At 41.8% G+C, this 23160-nt stretch overlaps 1 protein-coding gene across 3 annotated transcripts in view; it reads right to left on the bottom strand.

The window, feature by feature from the left end:
• Positions 1 to 23160, bottom strand: part of LOC124719954 (serine/arginine repetitive matrix protein 2-like) — a 327019-nt gene that overhangs the window by 52515 nt on the left and 251344 nt on the right. For all 3 annotated transcript variants that reach the window (XM_047245163.1, XM_047245165.1, XM_047245164.1), the window contains exon 7: positions 5091 to 6937. In XM_047245163.1, coding sequence (XP_047101119.1) covers positions 5091 to 6937 — 1847 coding nt within the window. The remainder of the gene's footprint in view (positions 1 to 5090; positions 6938 to 23160) is intronic.

Here is a 23160-nt window from a genome sequence, read left to right as displayed (position 1 = left end):
ATGGGCGTAGTGTGGCAAATCTATTTAACAAGTACTTTATACCCGTTACTGATAGAATGGGATTGTCAGGATCAGTAAATAATGCCCTTGAATATCTGAAACTAGCCTTTACAAATAGCTTCAGGTACATGAATATGTCACTCACTTCACCAAAAGAAATAACTTCCATAATAAAATCTTTAAAAACAATGCATTCTGGTGGTCAGGATAAATATCAACAAAGTTAATTAACGTAGGTTTTGTGAGTTTAGTACAATTCGAAGCTAGTTGTGAAACCAGTCTATTATAACTGGGACATTTCCTGATTGGCTAAAATATGTAGATGTTAAGCCTCTATTCAAGACAGGGGATAAAGAGATACCATCAAACTACAGACCGATTTCACTTTTGCCAGCATTTTCAAAAATTTTAGAAAAAGTAATGTACAGGCAGCTTCTCAACCATCTTACCACAAATAACATATTATCAAGAACACAGTTTGGATTTCTGAAGGGTTCTGATATCGAAAAGGCTATTTACACCTACAGTGAAAATGTACTTAATTCATTAAATAACAAGTTACAAGCAAAAGGTATTTTCTGTGGTTTGTCAAAGGCATTCGATTGTGTAAACCACAACATCCTTTTAAGTAAATTAGAAATCTATGGTGTCACGGGCAGTGCTGCAAAGTGGTTCAAGTCGTACCTCGCAAACAGGAAACAAAGGGTGTCAGTGCAAGGGACTAGTGAATTAAGTCATCAGTCATCATCAGAATGGGAAGAAATTACATGTGGTGTCCCACAAGGATCCATCTGAGGGCCATTGCTTTTTCTTGTGTACATTAATGATCTCTCATCGGTTACACTGCCAGAATCAGAGTTCGTTTTGTTTGCAGATGACACAAGTATTGCAATAAATAGTATGTCGAGTGTAGTTCTAGAAAGATCTGCTAATGATATTTTCATGGATATTAATAAATGGTTTAAAGCCAACTCACTGGCATTAAACTTCGAAAAGACTCACTATATGCAATCCAGAACCTGTAAGAGGTTTCCACCCAGCATATGCATAAAGTACGAAGAAGAGCAGATAGAAGAGGTTGACAGTCTTAAATTCCTGGGATTACAACTTGATAATAAATTCAGTTGGGAGGAGCACACCACAGAACTGCAGAAACACCTTAACAAATCTGTATTTGCAATTCGAGTGTTAGCAGACATAGGCGACATAAAAGTGAAAAAGCTTGCATACTTTGCCTACTTTCATTCCATAATGCCATATGGTATAATATGTTCGGGTAACTCTTCAGGTCAAACAAAAGTTTTCAGAGTCCAAAAGCATGTAATACGTATTACTTGTGGAGTAAATTCACGGACATCCTGCAGAAACCTCTTCAAAGAACTGGGTATACTAATTACTGCCTCTCAGTATATTTACTCCTTAATGAAATTTGTCCTAAATAATATATCTCTTTTTCCAACAAACAGCTCAGTTCATACATTCAATACCAGGAACAAAAATGATCTGCACAAGGACTTAAAAGCACTTACTTTAGTTCAAAAAGTGGTCCACTACTCAGGAACACTCATCTTCAATAATTTGCCAGCAAACATAAAAAAATTTAGTTACAACTAAAGATCAGTTTGCAAGGAGCCTGAAAGACTTACTAGTGGCCAACTCCTTCTACTCCATTGACGAACTTTTTAATAAAAACAAATGATGTGTTGTATATATTCATACTGTTAGTATTGTTATTTCAGCTTTTTTTTTTTTTTTTTAAAAGTGACATGTTCCACATCCACGAGGATCTCCTCAACACGGACCTATGGAACGAAAAACTAATCTAATCTTAACTTTTTCTACACTGAGGTGAGTGACACTCCAAACTGAATAAGTGAGAAAACCCTGTAAGTGAAGGTAATCCCCCCATTTTCACCACCTACAGCATCTATATTAAGATAAACTGCCTGATTTTCTACATCTATAAGGATGACTTCCAACCACTGCAATGCTTCCCTAGTAATATTACCTGTATAATTATATACATACATCAATGCAACCTGGAAAGTGTTAGGAAGAATGCAAACAATGAGAGGAGTAAAGCTAACACCATTTTTGTACATCTGTGAAGTCTATTAGCATACAAGGGTCGGAACTTAAATAGTGGCAACTATTTATTCACAACCGATACAAGAGAGTTACATGTTTGCACCTGTTATTGTCCTTCAGAGTAGTCACCAGCATTGTATAGGACCCGTCACCAGCAATGTGGAAGGCGTAGTATACCGTTAGCAGAGCCTGTCGTATTGACAGTGCGAATGGAGTGGTCTACTGCCTGTCGAATCTCTGGAACAGTTCTGAAGTGAAAGCCACGAAGTGGTTCCTTCATCTTCGGAATCAATCAAAGTCACAAGGACTTAGGTCGGGGGAGTACGGTGGACGGTAGTACTTCCCAGTCCCGTTGACCAAACACAGCAGCCACAGCTCGCGCTGTGTGTGCCCGCACACTGTCGTGCAAAATGACGGGTGGGTCGCGCAGAAAGTGTCGCCGCTTCTTTCGCAAAGCTGGTCGCAGGTGATGCTCCAAAAACGAACAGTAATACTGTGCACTGACAGTCTGCCGTGGAGGAACGTAATGCGTTAGGATAACACCGTCACAGTTGTACACGAGAATCACCATAAGTTCAGACTGCTCCATTTGCACCGTCGACAGAACAGGCTCTGCTAACGGTATACTACGCCTTCCACATTGCTGTGCAATGGGTTCTACACGACACTGGTGACTACTCTGAAGGACAGCAACAGGTGCAAACATGTAACTCGGTTGTGATTAAATAGTTGCCACTATTTAAGTTCCAACCCTCGTACAAACGAGGGTGAAATTAACATGAAAACTTACTTTTTTGCAGTGCTATTGTGGGATAATTGTTTCTCATTTTTCTTGCCATGTCAGATTTGTTTGTGTAGGAGTCAATTGTCATATTTATTGGATGCATCTACTTACTGGGAACTATCATCACAGAAGCCACTGCAATCATAGTGTGCAACAACTAACTGAGACATCATCTATACTCTTCGTGGTGCATGGAAATAGGCTTGCAATGTTGAAAGGATACATGGAAATAAGTTCAGTTAGGTACAGTCTAATGGACTCAGCATTTCTATATATGTGAATGATCTTCCTTTTAACAAGCAAAACTGGTACTTTTCGCAGATGATACTAGTGTTATAATGAATCTCCTTAGAGAGAAACCAACAGAAGGGATGAATTATTAAGTGTTCCTCAGACAACGGACTCTCCCCACGTTTGAAGAAACCCTCTATTCAGTTCCGTACGACAATAGTCGTACTAAGAATTGATGCAGCACGTGAGCAGGAGACGATAAATGTGGAAAAATGCTACAAATTTTTTGGTGTGTATATTGATGAAATCTTGAATTGGAAGAAGCATATTACTGAGTTTCTCAAACAATTATGTTCAGTTCCTTTTGCTCTTTGTATAATTGCTAATCTTAGAAACAAATTAACATCCTGATATATTTTGCATACCTTCCCTCAGTAATGTCTTATAGAACAATTTCTGGTGTAACTCACCACTCTGAAAGAAAAGTGAGCAATAAGAGTAATTTGTAGTGTTCACCCACAGACATAACAAAGATACCTCTTCAAGGAGCTGAGCATTGTAACTGTGCCATCACAATACATATATTTGCCAATAAAATTTGTCATAAATAAACTATCACAACCGAAAAGAACAGTGAGAGCCACTAGAGGGAAAAATTACCTTTATTACCCACGATTAAAGCTGTCAGTCGCATTTGCAACAATTGCAGCTTACCATACATTGACGACGAAATATATTTTATCATAATGTTGTACGACCTTCTTTTTGTTATTCATAAAGATAGAGCTTGGCATGAGAATCCCAGATGACGGTGTTTACACTGCAATAATGAATTCTGGCCTCCTTGCCAATTAGTGCAAAAAGTTTCAACACCAATATTAATGAGTGTTACATTACTGTACACATCTCTTCAAATGTCCTTAAAAACTATACTATTCCATTAAAACAATATTAGAGAAGGAAAGTTGGTATTCACTGCAGTAGCCACCAGAAAGATCGCGGGAGACGCACATCGGCACGGCGCGTCACGGACGGTAGTAAAAGAAGAGCTCGACCGGCTGACAGCCCTAGGGGTCGTTCTTCCCATTTCTTCTAGTGAGTGGGCTTCACCCCTCGTTATTGTCAGGAAACCCTCGGGAAAATTACGTCTTTGTGGTGATTTCAAGGCCGCCATCAATTCCCAATTGGTGGTGGACACCTATCCTTTGCCTCGCGCTGATGAATTGTTCTTGTTGTTCCGCTGGCAGAGGTCGTGGCCGAATTCCCGCATGCCCTCTGGTGGACAGGACTCTATTTGCGGCAACTACTGTCCGTGACGCGCCGTGCCGATGTGCGCCTCCCGCGATCTTTCTGGTGGCTACTGCACTCACCATAGAGCGGAGATGCTGAGTTGTGATAGGCACAACAAAAAGATTCACACAATTATAGCTTTCGGCCATTAAGGCCTTTGTCAGCAAAACACACACACACACACACACACACACACACACACACACACACAAATGCAACTTGCACACACGTCTGCAGTCTCAGATAACTGAAACCAGTTACAGTTATCTGAGACTGCAGACATGTGTGCAAGTTCCATTTGTGTGTGTGTGTGTGTGTGTGTGTGTTGCTGACAAAGGCCTTAATGGCCGAAAGCTATAATTGTGTGAATCTTTTTGTTGTGCCTATCGCAACTCAGCATCTCCGCTATATGGTGAGTACCAACGTTCCTTCTCTAATATTGTTACATTCCATCGTGAAATTTCTGTTCCATTAAAAAATATATTTGCTTTTATACATTCTAACAGTGAAGAGCATTAACTGTACAACAAAATTAAGTGACCTTCACAGCATACTATCATTTCCTGAAAACCTCATTTACCTACCTTTTACAAATTAAAAACTAAAACAAGATGTGGGTGCTAGGTGGTTCACCCTGTGTATTTTATAACAACATAACATATTTTTAAGTAATACTTCTATGCAAACGGAAAGTTACCTTCATTTCCACTTCCTCTATAATGCCACCAATGTTAGGCATCAGTTCGTCTAACTCCATCTTAATTTTCTTGTTTGCGGGGCCAAAACACGTGGCCTCGCAGTCCTCGACCGCCTCTCCTTTCGGCACCTTTACTTCCTCCTTCGGCACACCGGCAATTCCCACCTTACCCTCGGTAGCGTGTCGGTCGCCGGGGACGTACACCGTGTGCCAGGGGCAGCGCATGTCCACCTCGAACACGCGCAGCACGGGTTCCTGGCAGTGCTCCCTCTTCTTCACCTTCCTCGCCGCCAGCGCAGCCGCCTTGAGCTTGGCCGCGGCCGCCTTGGCTGCGGCACTCTTCGTCCTCGCGCCGGCCGGCACCTTGGCCTTGAGTGCGAGCCCCCGGGCCCTGACCGCTTTCGACCCGGGGGAGGTCGCCGTCGGCCCGGACTCGAGTGCAGCAGACGCGGCTGCCGAGTTCCTCGACCTGAGAGCGGCCGCCACAGCGCCGGCATTCCTAGACCTCAGTGCGGCCACCGGGGCCGCCCGGTCGCTCGAAACCGCCACACGCGGATCTCCAGACTCCGCAGTAGCGGACCTCGCCGCCGCTCCACCGGGTCTGCGGGTCTCGGAGACACCCCCGCACGCGGCCGAGTCCTTCGGGACGACGGTCGTCGTCGCGAGTCTGCCCTCGGTCGTCGCCGGGTTCGCGGCCTCAGATTTTGACGGAACGAGCAGGCCCTTCGCCCTCAAGTCGGCTACTATCGGCGCGACACCTTCCGACCTGAGGACTGACCTGATGACGCTCTTGTCCCTGGTCCTGACGGCGGCCATCAGAGTCGCGTGGTCTGCAGGTTTGAGGGAATCCAGCAGTGCAGCAGAGTCCTTGAACTTCAGAGCGGCCAGTGCTTTCGCCACCTCTAGACTTTCCAGACTCTGAGACCGAGCTGACGGGACTCTTACCGTGGCCCCGTCGGGTACGGCCGACCGACTCCCGGACTCAGCCGGAGTGCGATCCGGCTCCAGGGCAACGGCCAGTGCTGCGGCACCCTTTGCTCCGAGTGCGGCCGCCACCACCCCGGCGTCCTTCGACTTCAGTGCGGCGATCACTGTCGCCGCACCTTCGGATTTCGAGGCGGACGCCGGCCGCACTGCTCCTTCCGGCTGCGGCACGGCTGCCGGAACTGCGACCTTTTTAGAGTCGTCGGTCACTTCTCGAGTCGACTCCTCTCGGATTTCCTCCGACACTGCCACCTTCCCCGGAGAACTCTCGGACTTTCTGCCAGACGTCCTGGCGGCCAGGAGGGCGGCCGCGTCGCGCTTCTCGATCGCGTCCGCCATCCGGGCGAGTTTCCTCCGCCGCACCAGCTTTTCCAGAGACGGCGTCTTCTCCACACCCAAAGCAGCTGCGAAAGCGGCAGCATCCTTATTCTTCACGGCGGCGGCAGCCCGCGCCGCCTTTTCCGACTCGACTACACTCTGCAGGGTGCGCAGGTCTATCGACTCGAAGGTGCGCGGCCTCCTCGCGGCAGTATCCTCGCGCTTCACGTTGGTGGCGACCTTCTTCACCTTTTCCGGCTCGAGTACTCTCTGCGGGATGCCCACATCTACCGACTCGAAGGTGCGTACTCTTCCCACGGCGACATCCTCGCTCTTCACGGTGGCGGTGACCTGCGCCACCTTTTCCGTCTTCGGTACTTTCTTCGGGGTGTGCACGTCTACTGTCTTAAAAGTACGTGCACTTCCTGTGCCGGTATCCTCATTCTTCACAGTGGCTGCCTTTTCCGTCTTCACTACACTCTGTCGGGTGACCGAGTCCGCCGACCCGAAGGGGCGCCCCCTTCCTGAAGTACCGGCCGCCACGACTGAAACAGACAGGCACGTCTTAGTGTCTTTTTCCTTTGTATACGGGAGACAAATTGGGCATCAAAATCTTCAAAGAATCTGAAGGAATTCTCATATATTTGTCATCAATGGGCAAAAATTTATCGATGGTCAAAACCGTGGGCATTGTAGGTTTATCTCTCCACCAAAACGGACAGTGGTGAATAAAACTTTCCGCACTCGCTGTTAAAATACTTTTATTATACAGTCACGACTGGTTTCACATCAGTGGAGATGCATCTCCAGGTGATCTGTACATGAAATTGAAACATTAAAGAATTACAACTGTCTTAAAAATAGATGTGTCGTACTATAAAGTACCGTATATCAATGAGAACTGCGTATTCACAAGTTTGTTTCTATTTTGTCTGAACTGTCACAGCAACACAACGTAAATGTTACGAAATAAGTTCCATCATTCGTCATCAAGATTTAAGCAATAGCACACTAAAAGTGGGATCACACCGCACCGTGCCATAAACATCACAGTGTGGTGCAATCCCAGTCAGTTTGATCGTAGACGATCACTTTTAGTGCACTATTGGTTTAATCCTGACGACGAACGATGGGACTCGGCTTGTACGATTTATTTTTCTACACCTCACTATTTAAAAAAGTAAAGAAACTTGTGAGTACTCATCTCTCATTGATATATGGCACTTTATGGTAGGGCACATCCATTTTTAAAAACATTATAATTCTCTAATGTTTCAATTTTTTGTACATATCACCTGACAACTGATCACAGCTTTTTAATAAAAGTTTTGTAAGAGCCAGTGGAAGATTTTATTCACTGTCTGGAGTTGCCCAACCTCTAAAATAATGTGTACAATAGACAGTAATTATGCCACCTAACTGCCAGCCACGTAAGACAGCCAGTTGCGAAACTATAAATATGCTATTACAACAGCCCACAGACCAGGCGGAAGGCATCTACATCGAGGACATCACTGTCAGCTATGCTACACTGTCATCATCTCACCACTGCAGCTCGACTACGATTGTTATTTCTCCTTAAACTTGATACATGAGTATATTTTACTGTATCTTAAGTTACCAGCATAATTGTTTGGCATCATATATTGGCACTTATCCACTTCCTTTTTCATAATTTTAAAAACTATTAATCACGTTTCCATTATTTGATGTATTTCATTTTATCACTGTAACAAGGCAAAAGTTAGAAGGAATATAAGGAATGGTTTTACAACAGAAATTACCTTGAAGGCAATATTATAGAAGGAGATCAGTAAACGACAATTCCCCATAACTGTTAACATTCTTAGTAGAGCCAGCCATGACAAAACAATTTCACCTGGTGTGCAACACCTATGAGACAGGTGAAATACACTTAGACTTCAAGAAGAATGTAGTAATTCCGAAAAAGAAAAAGATGCTCGACAGATGTGAATATTACGTAACTGTCAGTTTATATCAACAAAAATAATCATTTTTTGAAAATACAGTGTATAGATAAAAATATGTACTCACTGTACGTGATGGCATGAGAACACACTTATAAACATCAGTCCGAAAACTTTCAGAGCCAGTGACTCCTTCTCCTGGCAAAAGGATTAAAGCGGAAGGAAGGGGGCTGAAGGAAAATGACCGGTGAGGTTTAGGAAAAGGGGTAGAGTTTGGAAAAGTCACCTGGTGGAGACTGATTGTGGGTGACTGCAGACAATCAGTTTTTCTTTCTCACACCATCCGGTAAGCCTTCCCTGAACTGGGTGACTGACTTTTCTTAACTGTACCCTTTTCCTAAATCTCACCAGTCCTTTTCCTTCATTCCTCTGCCTTCCCCTTCAACTCGTCTGCCATAGAAAGGAGCCACTGGCTCTGAAAGCTGGAAAACTTTAATACCTTTGTAAGTGTGTTCTCCTAGCACTGCCTTGTGAGTAGGTATTTTTAATCTATCCAGTTTCAACAATCAGTTTAGTAAGTCGAGGTTGTAAAATACTGACAAGAGTTATTTACAGAAAAACATAAAAACTGATAGAAGCCAACCTCTTGGAAAATCAGTTTCAGTTCCATAGAAACACTAGAACACACGAGGCAATACTGACTCTATGGCTTTTCTTAGAACATGTGTTAAAGAATGGCAAGCCTATGCTCATAGCTTCTGTAGACTTAGAGAAAGCATTTGACAATACTGATTGGAATACACAAATAACACGGAGTAAAAGCCTACATACAACTTGTACAGAAAGCAAGTGACAGTTATAAGAGTTAAAGAGCATGAAAGGGAAGCAGTGATTGTACCCTATCCCCGATATTATTCTGCACACTGAGCAAGCAGTAATGGAAGGCATACTGATATTTGGAGAAGGAATTAAAGTTCAGGGAGCAAAAAAACAAAAGGTTTGAGGTTTGCTCATGACTCTGTGATTCTGTCAGACACAGCAAAGGACTTGGAAGAGCACCTGAATAGAAGTGACAGAGTCTTGAAAGGAGGATACAAGATCGACATCAACAAAAGCAAAACAAGGATAATGGAATACGGGCAAATTAAATCACGCGATACCGAAGGAATTACAGGAGGAAATATGACACTGGAGGTAGTAAATGAATTTACATACTTCGACAGTAAAACAACTGATGATGGCTGAAGTTGAGAGTATACAAGTGTAGAATGGCAATTGTGAGGATACCATCCCTGAAGAAGAGAAATTTTGTCAATTTTGAATGCAAATTTCAATGATAGCAAGCATTTTTTGAAATCATCTTCCTGATGGGCAGCTTTGTTCAGAAGTGAAATGATGACAATCTGCAGTTCAGACAAGAAGAGAATAGAACCTTTCGAAATGTGATGCTACAGAAAAGTACTGAAGATTAGATAAATAGATCACGAAACTAATGAGGAAGTACTGAACAGAATTGGAGAGAAAAGAAATTTGTAACGAACTTGAGTCAAGGAAGGGATCAGTTGAATGGACACAGTTTGAGACATCGAGGAATCATCAGTTTAGTATTGGATGGAAGTGTGGGGTGTAAAGAGTGCACAGGGAGACTACGAGGAGTGTACGGGCCATAGGTGCACGACATCCTCGGTGCCCAGTTATTGACTGTATCTGCCCTGCAAATGTGTCTGCCCATTGGAGGCACGTGCATGGCAAACAAAAAGGGAAGTGGCTTGCTCGCGGCAGTGGGGGGAATTCGAGATCTGGTTTTACTTAGGACGTGCGAGCACTCAGTTGGGCTGAACACAGCTGAAAGGCAGTGGCCTGGTCTGTCTACATCTTAATCTACATTTATACTCCGCAAGCCACTAACTGTGCGTGGCGGAGGGCACTTTACGTGCCACTGTCATTATCTCCCTTTCCTGTACCAGTCGCGTACGGTTCGCGGGAAGAACGACGGCCGGAAAGCCTCCGTGCGCGCTCGAATCACTCTAATTTTACATTCGTGATCTCCTCGGGAGGTATAAGTAGCGGGAAGCAATATATTCGATACCTCATCCAGAAACGCACCCTCTCGAAACCTGGCTACACCGCGATGCAGAGCGCCTCTTTTGCAGAGTCTGCCACTCGAGATTGCTAAACATCTCCGCAACGGTTTTACGCTTACCAAATAATCCTGTGACGAAACGCGCCGCTCTTCTTTGGATCTTCTCTATCTCCTCCTTTGTTGATGGACTACATTTTCTAAGGACTCTCCCAATGAATCTCAAACCTGGCACCCACATTAGCAACAATTAATTTTATATGATCATTCCACTTCAAATCGTTCCGCACGCATACTCCCAGATATCTTACAGAAGTAACTGCTACCAGTGTTTGTTCCGCTATCATATAATCGTACAATAAAGGACCCTTCTTTCTATGTGTTCGCAATACATTACATTTGTCTGTGTTAAGGGTCAGCTGCCACTCCCTGCACCAAGTGCCTATCCGCTGCAGTGTTACTGATACCATCACACTAGACGGAATCAAACTGTCACCTCTTCTGTCACTCAGGGAAGCGAACGTGCTTTGGGAAACAATGAGTGCCTATATTGTGGACTGTACGGTGAGGCCTTTTGAACGGACAGTAATTCTGTTCTTAACTGATGAGTGATTCACTTCATCCTGGTTTCTTTTGGGCCTAGACGGTATCTGTGGACATTACGCCGATTTTCTGTTGCGGGGGAAGGAACTCGTTTATATTTTTCTATCACTCTGTGTTCAGCTGATTTTCTGGACACGTATTCACGATTTCTGGCGAATGTGGATTATAATTTGGTTTTTATTTCCTGCTCGCCAAGTTACTGGGTAGCATGTTTTAGTCATTTGTGTTCGTAAGCTCACTTTCTGCCAGATTTTTCCATATGCTAATTGCCTGGAATATTATGTTTTCAATGCTTGCCAGCCCTATTTTATTGACTGGTGTTTTCTATTTTATTAGAATTGTGTTTAATTCTGCTTTTACAGGACAGATTATCCATTATTTAATACTTTATTTATTGAATTCAGGGGCGAACCCAGGAAGGTGCCTCACCATATGCTTTAGTTTGTCTTGTGCCATTTATCAGTTCGTTTTTGGTAATGTAAATTCCTCATACACCTGCTGAAAGGTATCCGTTTTGGCAAGACAGCTGGCCAGCTGATTCAGTAAATACACACTACTTGTTAAATTAGCTATTTTCCAGACTAGCTGCCTGTTTTATTTTGTGATTTGTCTGTTCACTGTTTCTGCCCGCCAGGTGTAGCTGATTCTGCTACTACCATCATTTGCTTACTGGTAACCCCCGAGATTAGCCCCCTGCCTTACTTTACTGTCTCTCATTTCAACTGTATGTGGACTGATAAGGGGCCTTTATATTTACAATTAATTTCCCTTATGATTCAATGTAAGAGATTCCTTCTAAATCCCACCTAATAAAATCCAACCGACTCTGTCTAGAGACAGCCTTTTAGTAAAAGTTTGGTTCGGGCACTCGAGGCACCTTTTACATTCTAGGCGATTTGCCGTGGAGTTCTCACAAACTTCGTGCCTCGGACCTGTTGTTTTGATTGGCCATTGCTCCTAAAGGGCACTGTGTTTATAAGCCTGGTAGTTTGCCTGCCCATGGAGGCGGGTTCAGCCACAAGCTTAAGATATCTCAAAATAATTACTAATCGACTTCTGTATTTTAACCAAACTGCATGTGAATCCTAAAGCAGCTCTGTCTACTGTAAAGCTTGTTCGCACAAGCTGCGGCCATTCATTCAAGTCTTACATGTTGTGAAGCTTTTTGCAGTGAAATTCTGTTCACTTGAGACTGGTCAGTGTTGCTGAAAGCTGGTCTTAATGGCCAAGGCATTCTGTTCCTTTGTGAAATTTGAGCGTAAAATTTAAGTAAACTGTTTTGGTTTTACCATGGCATGCATTTATCATTGGGCCTTAGATATTTGTGCAGTTACTAAGCATAATTATTGCTTTGAGCAACTGATGTTCTTGACCTGTAATGTCTCTTAACGAGCAATGGTGTGTGCTAATTAATAATTCTTCTTTTAATTATTTTGTTAATTTTATTTGACCCCTCCCCCACTTTAATTATCATCTTGCACTCGTGCTTTTTAAGAATTGTTTTTATTGATGTGGTGAGCCTTGTGTTTAAATACCTTACTCAATAGTTGTCAGTGCTTCCACTAATGACGTCTGTAACTACATTGCACTCCAGAAGCCACATAATAGTGTGTGGTGGAGAGTACTTGTGGTTCCACTCCCTTCCCTATTTCACTCGCATGGGGAAAAGTGATTGCTGATAAACCTTTATATTAGCTCTTATTTTCTTGAATTTTCTTGTCATGGTCATTTCACAAAAAGTATGTGGGTGGCAGTAATATGTTATCCACCTCTTCCCAGGAAGTGCACAACTGAAATTTTAACAGTGTAACTCTCCGTGGTGCACAATGCCTCTTTTGTAATGTGTGTCAGTGGAGTTTGTCGAACACCTCGGTAATGCTCTCGTGCCGACTAAACGATCCTGTGACGAAACGTGTCACTCTTCATTGGATCTTCCCTATCTCTCCTATCAGTCTTACCTGGTAAGGGTCCCATACTGATGAACAATAGTAAAAAATCGGTCAAACGAGCACCTTATAAGCCACTTCCTTCGTGGGCCTATTACATTTCCTTGAGGTTCTTCCTATAAATCTGTCTCGTATCTGCTTTTCCTACTATTTGTTTCATGTGGTCATTCTACTTAAGGTTGTTTTGGATAGTTAGTAATAGATATTTTAGAGAGGATACTGTTTCCAGCAAATTGTCATCAATAGTGTACTTGTACAGTAGTGGATTCCTCTTCCTATGTATGTGCAATATGTTACATTTATTTACATACAGGGTCAACTGCCAGAGCCTGCATCATTCATAGGTCAGTCTGCAAACGGGTACTGTCTTCTGGCATGGCTACTTTCTGTATGTATCATCTGCCAACAGTCTTAAAGAGCTTCTGGCACTTTCTGCAGGATCAGTTACATAAACTAAAAACAGTAACTGTCCTACCACAGTACCTTGGGGTATGCCCAGAAAGTACCTTTACAATCTGTCAATTCTCTTCCACAACGAGCAATGTGTTGAGTTCTGTTTGCAAGGAAGCCTCCAATCCAGTCACGCCTGAGCAAGCTATGCATTTCATAGCCCATGTTTACTAGACATTTTTTCTTTCCTACCCTACACTCTTAGCAACAATAGTACTGGTACATTCATTCCACTGTCAGAGGTATCAGGACAATTTTCGCTTGTAACTTTTGACTCATTTGTTTCCAGTACAAGAACTCTCATATCACATCGATACATTTATCGTTTTCCATCATCCTCGAAAGTTTGTAATATCACTATGGAATCATCCTGTGTATACATATATTTACAGGTGCTGGTGCGTATAGCTTTGCCCTAAATTAGACAATGGTGAGAGAATTAGATTAAAAGGAGAAATTTTTCAGCATCTAATATATATTACTGTGTTAGGAAATCTTTTGTGAAGATATCTGTATGGAATGTAGCCTTTTATGGAATGAAACATGGACGATTATCAGTTCGGACAAGAAGAGAACAGCTTTTGAAATGTGGTGCTTCAGAAGAATGCTGAAGATTATATGGGTAGATCAAATGACTACTGAAGAGCTGGGAAAAAGGAAATTTATAGCACAAGTTGGCTAAAGGAAAGGATCAGTTGGTATGACACATCCTGAAGCATCAAGCAAACAACAATTTGGTAATACCCTCTGGAGTGGTTCCACCAGCGATACAGATGTCTGTATCACGGAGGTACACAAGCCACCCCTTTGCAACTACCTCTACGATTCGTGTGGGTATAATGGAGATGAAACTGAATTAATATTCATTGTGTCAGCTTCATATAACTTTGTACTGTTTCAAGTGCTTCACAGTAATATGGAAACCTATTAATGTTGCATGACTACACCTAATTAGCCACTAACCCTTTTGTGAGTGGGTTGATGATTAATTTCTTGGATACTCATATGAACAATGTTGGCAATTTCGTATAAATACTGGAAATGCTAGAAGAATTAGAAAATAACCCTGGGAATTGTGGCTGGAGAGGTGATAGTTGCGCAATAAGTTTATGGAACAGGAATAACTTCCCAAAGAAGTTCTCATTGACAAAGACCATGCTGTGCATTTTTAATTAAACAATGGGAGGGAATAAACCTTTAAGTGCAGCAGCGAGCAGCACCAGTTACAGTATACAAAATTTAAGCATGAATGGTAAAAATGGAAGAAACAATTATGCAAAGCAAGAAAGAAAGAAAGAAAGATATACCAAATTGAAAGAGCAAAGAAATTAGCCGAAAGATCCACAGCCAAGGACAACAGGCCGCAAACACGCTTCATGACAGATTACAATATAATGGAAGGAAACATTCCACGTGGGAAAAATTATATATAAAAACAAAGATGAGGTGACTTACCGAACAAAAGCGCTGGCAGGTCGATAGACACACAAACAAACACAAACATACACACAAAACTCAAGCTTTCGCAACAAACTGTTGCCTCATCAGGAAAGAGGGAAGGAGAGGGGAAGACGAAAGGAAGTGGGTTTTAAGAGAGAGGGTAAGGAGTCATTCCAATCCCGGGAGCGGAAAGACTTACCTTAGGGGGAAAAAAGGACAGGTATACACTCGCACTCACGCACATATCCATCCACACATACAGACACAAGCAGACATATTTGACAGATTACGTAATAAGTGAGTTTAATTACGTAATAAGTGAGTTTACAGAGATCCTCAGAGGACAGGATACTAAGGCAAGGGCCCAGGGTGGCTAAAATAGGAAAGAAGAAATCGCTTCTCGGCTTTTGACGAGATCAATGTGTGGTTTATTTAACCATTTGTTACATCTCCTCCTCCTACAGGTTCTCGATGTACCCGTATCTGATTCTCAGCTGAGACTACAGATATTAAACCCTGTTATACACAGTCATATCAACAAAAACTTAAATTTCATACACAGTCACCGACACCTGATAAAAACAGATAGTGTCGTCTTAGGTAATTTATACGTATGACGAGCACGTACACACATACCGGTAGATTTACCAATAAAAAAATTTCCTGAAATATCAATCCTTGTACTAGTTTGGAAAATTTCCCTCCACTTGATTTAATTGAACATCGAACATTTATGGTAATGCAAGCAGAAGTATCCACAAGGACCGATATTCTAGGAAATATTTTTACTGATAAAGTTACGTGTGAGTACTCGGTGACAATGTAAGCTGTCTAATGATGACACTGTACCTCTTTTTATCAGAGGTCACGTAATGTCTACAAAATTTAAGTTTGTTAGTGATATGACTGTGTAAATAATATTTAAGATCTGTAACATTAGCTGTGAACCAGACAAGCGTACACTTCACTGCACGTGAGAGACCGATGCAAATCGACAAATCTGGTTTCTCCGAATTGCAAGTGTGAGGAACATTCCAGAAAGATTATTAAAAACTAAAACACAAAAGACTAAACAGAAGGTCCACGTATCATTGGGACATTACAGCTGTACAAAAATTGTTTTTCCAAAGATATGTGACTTTTTACGACTACATATTTATACAAAAAATGCAAGCATAATTAAATAGACAAAGAAACCATCAACAAACCAACCCCACATTACATTGTACTCAAATATTTGTTAGAAGAATGTAAAGACCAATGCAGTACACAAGTGAGTACTGGCACAGACTACTGCGAGGGTCATCCCGAAAGTAACTGCTCCACCTTCTTTCTCAACCAACAACAACAGCACGAATGCAAAACTTTATATACGCATTTTTCAAGTTTCCAGAGTGCACACACAAATTTTCTGTTTCTTTTGCCAATCAGTATAGCTGCAGCAATGGTGTCTGTGTAGATGTAAGTTATGAGCAGTGCATAGTCACTGAATTTCTCACTGCAGAGCAAGAAACTGTTGGGAATATTCAAAAAATTTTGTGTGCAGTTTAAAGAGCATCTGCAGTCAGCAGAAGTACGGTCAGTCATCAGTGAAACAGAGTGAGGATATTACAAGAATGCAGTTCAGCGAAGCTGTAAGATTTGCAGCATTCTGGGAGGCCATCCACGGCTGACGCAGCTTGCCAGTGTGCTCACGCACAACGACCGGTGCACAGTGAATCGGTAGTCAGCACCGAGGCTGTCATTTGGCAAAGGAAGTGTGGATGCAATCATCCGTGCTCTCGATTACAATGTGTGTGCATAATGGGTTCAGCAGTGTCTTACATTAGAACACAAATCTCTCAAGAGAATAAAGGAAAACAATTCGTTTCTTCTGAGTTATTGCAATGTTTTGAAGCTGATGAGGAAGCCTTTTTTGTCCAAGAAAGTGACAGGTGAAGAACAGTGCAAAACAAAAGACTCTCAGTGGAATGGCATCATCCCAACGCTCCACAGATGAAAAAATCCAAAGCAATTGCTTCAGATCACTGTGTTTTGGGATTGTGAGGGTTTCATACTCACTGATGTGATGCCAAAAGGCAGCAGCGCTAATTCTGAAAATCATGTGAACACATTAACCACACCCGACAACTGCTTTCGGTGACTTCAGTGGCAGAACACCCCACGTGATCAATCGATTCAACATAATAATGATCAGCCTCGTAGAAGTTTGAGGACTCCAGCACACATCACCAAACTGGGTCGGACAGTGTTTACCGCTACCCCCGCCAACCTCTTTTGCCATGACATAGCTACCTCAGTCTTCCACTTGTTTGAGCCATCAAAGGATGCCATTTATGGTAGACATTTTGAGGACAATCAACAGGGGATTCACACAGTCGAGGAATGGCTTCGTGACTTGAACAACGAGTGGTACCTGTGGCGTCGCAACTGGTGCGCGATCGCCCATTTGTCTATTAAAAGCTTTACTTCAGAATGTATGCGGGCTGCAATGTAAGCTGGTAGAGTATTATACGGTCAGTAACGGACGAGTTGTGTCCTGCAGACTGACGTCACGACCACCTGTTGCAGCTGCACGTGTGAAACCAGTGAAGTAGCGCTGGTTGGCCACTTACATTATACGAAACTAAAAATATTAATAACTAATAAAGGAATAACCTGAGGAACGTCATATTTGATGTACATCCTTCTGTTGTGAAAACAAACAATATGTCAAAGTCTGAGATCAAAAATAGTTGTATTTTGGAAGTTAGTAAAAAATTTTCCGACAGTCAAGAATGTAAATAAATACAGTAATGTAATAGTTCACCTTCAGTGACTATGTACGATGATCTGATAACATTTTCAGTGTTCATATAAAAATTTGGAAAGTTTTTAGTTTCAGAAAACCTCTGTGACTTTTCTATAATAATAATTTCAAGAATTCTAAGTAAATATGTGTATTGTGTGTTAGGGTGTGCGTAAATGAGAATGCGTGCGTGACAGTATGTGAGACATTCGGCATTATTAAAAATCATTCATGTAATTATCTACAGGAACTGGCAAGTGTTCCAACTCTGTAACGTGGGAACGAATCCGCTAGTGGTTACCCTACTAGTGAATGTCAAATGTCCAAATATGTATGCTTATGTATAAGACAGCCAGAACGTTCATGACTACATAATAAATTTCCAGATGTAAAGCTTATCGTTCATTTTGTTTTGTTTATTTAATTAGAGAGTTTTGTGTTACTTAATTTGATGATGTCAATGAGCCTAGAGAAATGGTTGGTGTTGCTAGATTTTGGCGCGAGCCGCGCCCTAGAAGTGAGTTCTCATTGGTCGTAAGTGCTGACAGCCAATGAGAAGCGAGACGGTTGGCTGCCTAGCGAGGAGATATAATTTTGAGTGTGGGAGAGTGGGAAGGGGCAGTCGCGAGCTAGCTTTGATTGGAGGTGGTTATGCTGGATGTGACTTTTCGCATTATGTGCGAGATGAAGTCCTGGGATGACTTCCGCGTTATGATCCAGTGTTACGGTGTCGGGTAGTGACCAGAAACTGTTTATGAAAAGTTTAGAGTGTTGCGATAATTCCATCCGATGAAAATCGCGAGTGAACTTTGAATTATATAGCGTGGCGGAACTGAGCATATTCTTACTGAGTATTTTATGGCGAGCATAAACTTTTACTAAAGACAACCACTGAATATCGTGCGCAGAAGTCATTGACCGATCATTGACTGTGTTACAAGTAATTGGTTTCGGAATTTGGGAAGGTAAACGTTCTGGCTGTTTTAGGTATAGTGATAACTGTGAGCAGAAACTTTAGTAATTTTCGTAAATGTGGGCTGATGATCTTGCTTAACGGCAATAAAGATCTATTGAAGGTTTAAATTTGAACTTCATGTTTCAAGTACGAGTGACATCCCCTTTCCGAATCATTTCTTTAAAGTACACAGAAAATTTTCAGCAAATTTTACTTATAGCAGCCTCCGGCGTGTAGCTGTGAGGTTACAGTTTCCTCAACATTGCTTTTCTGTGATCTCTTAAGTAGCTGCAGTCAGGAGTTTACGTGCAAAGATCTACCGCTGTAAAGAAATAGGTGAACAAAAATTATAAAAGAAATTGCATTGCAGCAGCGACGTATAATCCATCGCAGTTGGTGCATCGCAAGCACCCACGAAAAATCCGTCGCATACCGACAGGGCATAGATGCCCTTCTATCTTGCTAGAGGAAGGCCACATAATGGGAAGGAGATCACATTGAAAAATAGGGAGTGTAGAAGAAACATCTTTCTTCCTTGTGTGTTTGTGTTTCATTGTGCTCAGAAAATAGTTGTTCAAGAAAAAAATGTGGTGCATTACTTTCGTATGTTAAATGCAGAGAATAATTGGTGAATACCATGAACAGGCAATGATGTTCTCCACAGAGCAAATGAAGGCTCAAAATTCTGGCTATCAATGAACACCAGTCACAGAATCCTGATGTAATCTTTAATGAACAAATTCAGTTCCGTTATTCATCCTTACTAAAGTAGCAGCAAACAGTGAATATTTTTCTCGATAAAAGATAATGAGCTTGTTGTAAAGAGTCTAACAGTTCCCCACCCACGTCCCACTGAGTCCTTCCCCCTATCTGCCCCCCGCCGCCCACCCCACTCTCTTGCCTGTTCGTCACATTCGTCAGTTATTTTGACCTATAACATAGAAGTCTGTGCCAGTACTCCCTTGTGTACTATTTTGGCCTCTACATTGTTATACAGGGTGTCTCAAAAGGTACACTACAACTTCAATATATCACAGCACCCAACCTAATTAAGATATTCACACCATGTTCAGCTTATGTGACAGACATAACTCACAACATTTTGTTTGTGTGGGTTGCAGATGGTTGTGAATGAATTATATGACAACCGTTCAAGAAAAGGCTCAGCACATGGAATGGTTTATTTAGACGAAATTGGACATGCAGGTTCAAAGGAAGCACCCATCCTCACACCAGTGCTACAGGAATTTTGTGTAAGCAGGAAGTGTTCGTGTGAAGCTTAGACCGTGCGAGACATTATAATTTCCAGATCATTTGATTGACAGGGGTGGTCCAATTCCCTGGCCTCATAGGATGTCTGACAATACACGGATGGACTTCTATGTATGGGGGTATGTCAAGGGCAGTCTACCAAACATGTGTCAACCACACTACTCATTTAAAGAACCGAGTGAATGCCGCCATTGCCACAGCCGATGCGGATACATTGTGCCGAGTATAGGCAGAGCTCAAATACAGACTGGATGTCGTGTGTGTCACGAAACAGACAAAAGTTGAATTGATTGAATGGCATAAAAACTTTGTGAGAGAGTGTGTCACATAAGTCAGACACGGTGTGAGTATCTTAATTACTTTGGCTGTTACAGCACGTCAAAGCTGTACCATACTTCTTGAGACACCTTGCAGTTTTAATCTTTAAATAATGCGTAATATGTAGGGTTTATTAGTTCCTGGTTTCTTTGAGTATTTCATAATGCTTGTGTTTTTCACATTTACAGTCATAAAAAGTCACATACCTTTGGCAAACCAATCTCTGTGCAGATATAAACTCTTGCTGATGATGTACAAATTATATATCTATTCTTAAGTTGTCTAAGGTACCATAGAAAGCTGAATGCCATTAACAGCAGCCATAAATTAACTGTTATTGTGGAATGTTGATATTGCATATTTCAGTTTTTAATACATCTGTATTCATAATTCCACAAAGAATTCACAGTGGAGTGTGTAATGAATAGAAACTTACTGGCAGATTAAAACTGCACATTGTACTGGGACTCAAATCCAGAACCTTTGCCTTCACAACTACATGTCCTACTGACTGAAATATCTAGGCACAAATCATGAGACAGACACACACAGCTGGGAGAGTGTTCCCATGTAATTTGGGAAGTAGAAGAGATATACTGCCAGAAGTAAAGCTGTGTTGTGTTCAGACAGCTCTATTGATACACGTTTACTTGCAATAGGCAAAGGCACCTCTTCCAGGCTTTTTCAGCCAAGCTGGTGAAAGAAATTCAAGAAAAATAGGAAGCTACAAGCGAACATGTAGAGCAAATGTCGTTTATCAGTACTACCACACAGAAATCCATAACCGGTGTGAAGACTATGTATGCACTTGTCCCTGCAACTGCTATGTTTAATGCTGATCAGTCATGTTTAGCCAAAGAACTGCCAACCAACCACAATTTTGTAATTTTACAGTTGGGGTGGAGTGTCAGTAGTGCGATCTATGAATGCTAGAACATATTCGTATGCACCATCTGATCAAAATGTATCCAGACACCCCACATAATGTTGAACTGACCACTCGATGGCACAAGAGATGGATCCACTAGCATAAAAGGAGGCATGAAGTATTGTGTTGTCAGTAGAGAGGCAGTAATAGTAGAATCAAGTCACGAGAGCTCAATGACTCAGAACATACACTCACGATCAAGCACCAGTTCATAATGCACGGCCTGTGGCGGAGTGGTTACGTGACAATAACATCCCTGTAATGGACTGGCCTGCACAGAGTCCTGAAATGAATCCTGTAGATCACCTTTGGGATGTTTTGGAATGCTGACTTCGTTACCTACCATAGTTTGTTGTGACAATTGTGAAGTACAGAGAAGGTGGTGTTACGGTACGGGGATGCTTTTTCACGGTTAGCCTGTGGTCCCCTTACTGTGCTTAAGAAAAAACTAAATGTGGAAGAATATGACCACATTTTACAGCAATGTGCACTATGTACAGTAGAACAATCATACTAACACGATGACTGTATCAGCACGAGAATGCGCCTTGTCACAGAGCAACATTTGTGGGGCAATGATTTGTGGGCAGTAATATTCCTGAAATGGACTGGCCTGCCCACAGTCCTGGCACGAACCTAATTGAACACCGGGACGAGTCAGTATGTCGACTTCACTGCAACTTCTCCCATTAATAACTTCTCTAGTTTCTGCTCTAGAGGAACAATGGGCTATCATTCCTCCACAAACATTCTCACATGTCGCTGAAAGTGTCACCAGAAGAGTACGAGTCGTCATAAGAGCAAACGGTGGACACAACCAATATCACTGTCCACCAATAGCTGTTCAAATCAGATAACGTACAACAGTGCTAGAAGTAAGTACGAGTTGATTACTACTTCTACATCTTTACCTCTGTCTACAGGAAGTTAAGGCAACGTAGGTCTGGAAACTGGAGGTGGGCTGTTTTACTTTCACTATTTCTGTAATAGACATAACACAATGTGGGAAAATGGTAAAGGGTGAAAAGCATTTCTCAGGAAATTGTTTTCAACACTTCATTAAAACTGTCCTCTTACAAGCTGCAGAAAGTATATTGATTTTGCTGAATTTTGGCCTCAACAGGATTTATCATGATACTGACAAAAAGGCTGTCGGTCTAATTTCAATTTTCTTCATAAGTACATATGTGATTTGACTTCTGGATAAGGAATTTTGTAAAAAGTGAAAATTATTTTCCACGAAACTGTCAGACAAGATTATTTCTGATAACTCTGTCATTTCAGATTTACAAGCAGAACAGTATTCTTATTTTTCAGTTATTTGAGTATTTTTCTAACGGTGTCCAGAATTCAGCTAACAATGACACAGACTTTTGTGATCAGACTAGGAAATTTCTAACAGAGAAGATACCATGGGGGGAAGGGGGGGACTTTTCTTTTCACGTTTTTCCCAGCTTTATTGGGAGAACCATAAATTTATCTTCAGTGAACAATGGCCTATGTATATTACAGCTACATATGTAATATAAATAAAACTGAACCAAGCAGACCAATCATGTGATGATCCTTTATCCTCATTTACAATGTTTCAAAGAATGGACATTACAGGATGGAATAACAGTAGTACCTACATCTGTACTCCACAAACCACCCTACAATGTGTGGAGGAGGGTAGCTGTGGACTAATATCACTCCCCCGTTTTCATGCTCCAGCTGCCAATGATTTGTGGGAAGAAAGACTGTTCGTATACCTCCGTGTGAACTATGATCTCTCTTAATTTTACCTTCATGTCATTTTGTAAAATATATACTGTCAAAAAAAAATCACACCGACATAAAATAATTAATGCACAGTTATGAAATTTCAGGAATACATTTGTGTAGGTAACTTATTTCGGTGATTAACATAGCAGGATCACAGGTTACTGAAATAGCAAGATGAGCCACTGCAAATGTGAAATGCTGGTGCATTAATAATCAGTGTAATTGCTAAACATGCAAACATGCATGTATCACGTTGTACAAGTGCTGGATATCAGTTTGTGGGATGGAGTCCCACG

This window comes from Schistocerca piceifrons, chromosome 11 (assembly GCF_021461385.2).
Source record: "Schistocerca piceifrons isolate TAMUIC-IGC-003096 chromosome 11, iqSchPice1.1, whole genome shotgun sequence".
NCBI lineage: Eukaryota > Metazoa > Arthropoda > Insecta > Orthoptera > Acrididae > Schistocerca > Schistocerca piceifrons.
This window is presented reverse-complemented; position numbering and strand designations above follow the sequence as displayed.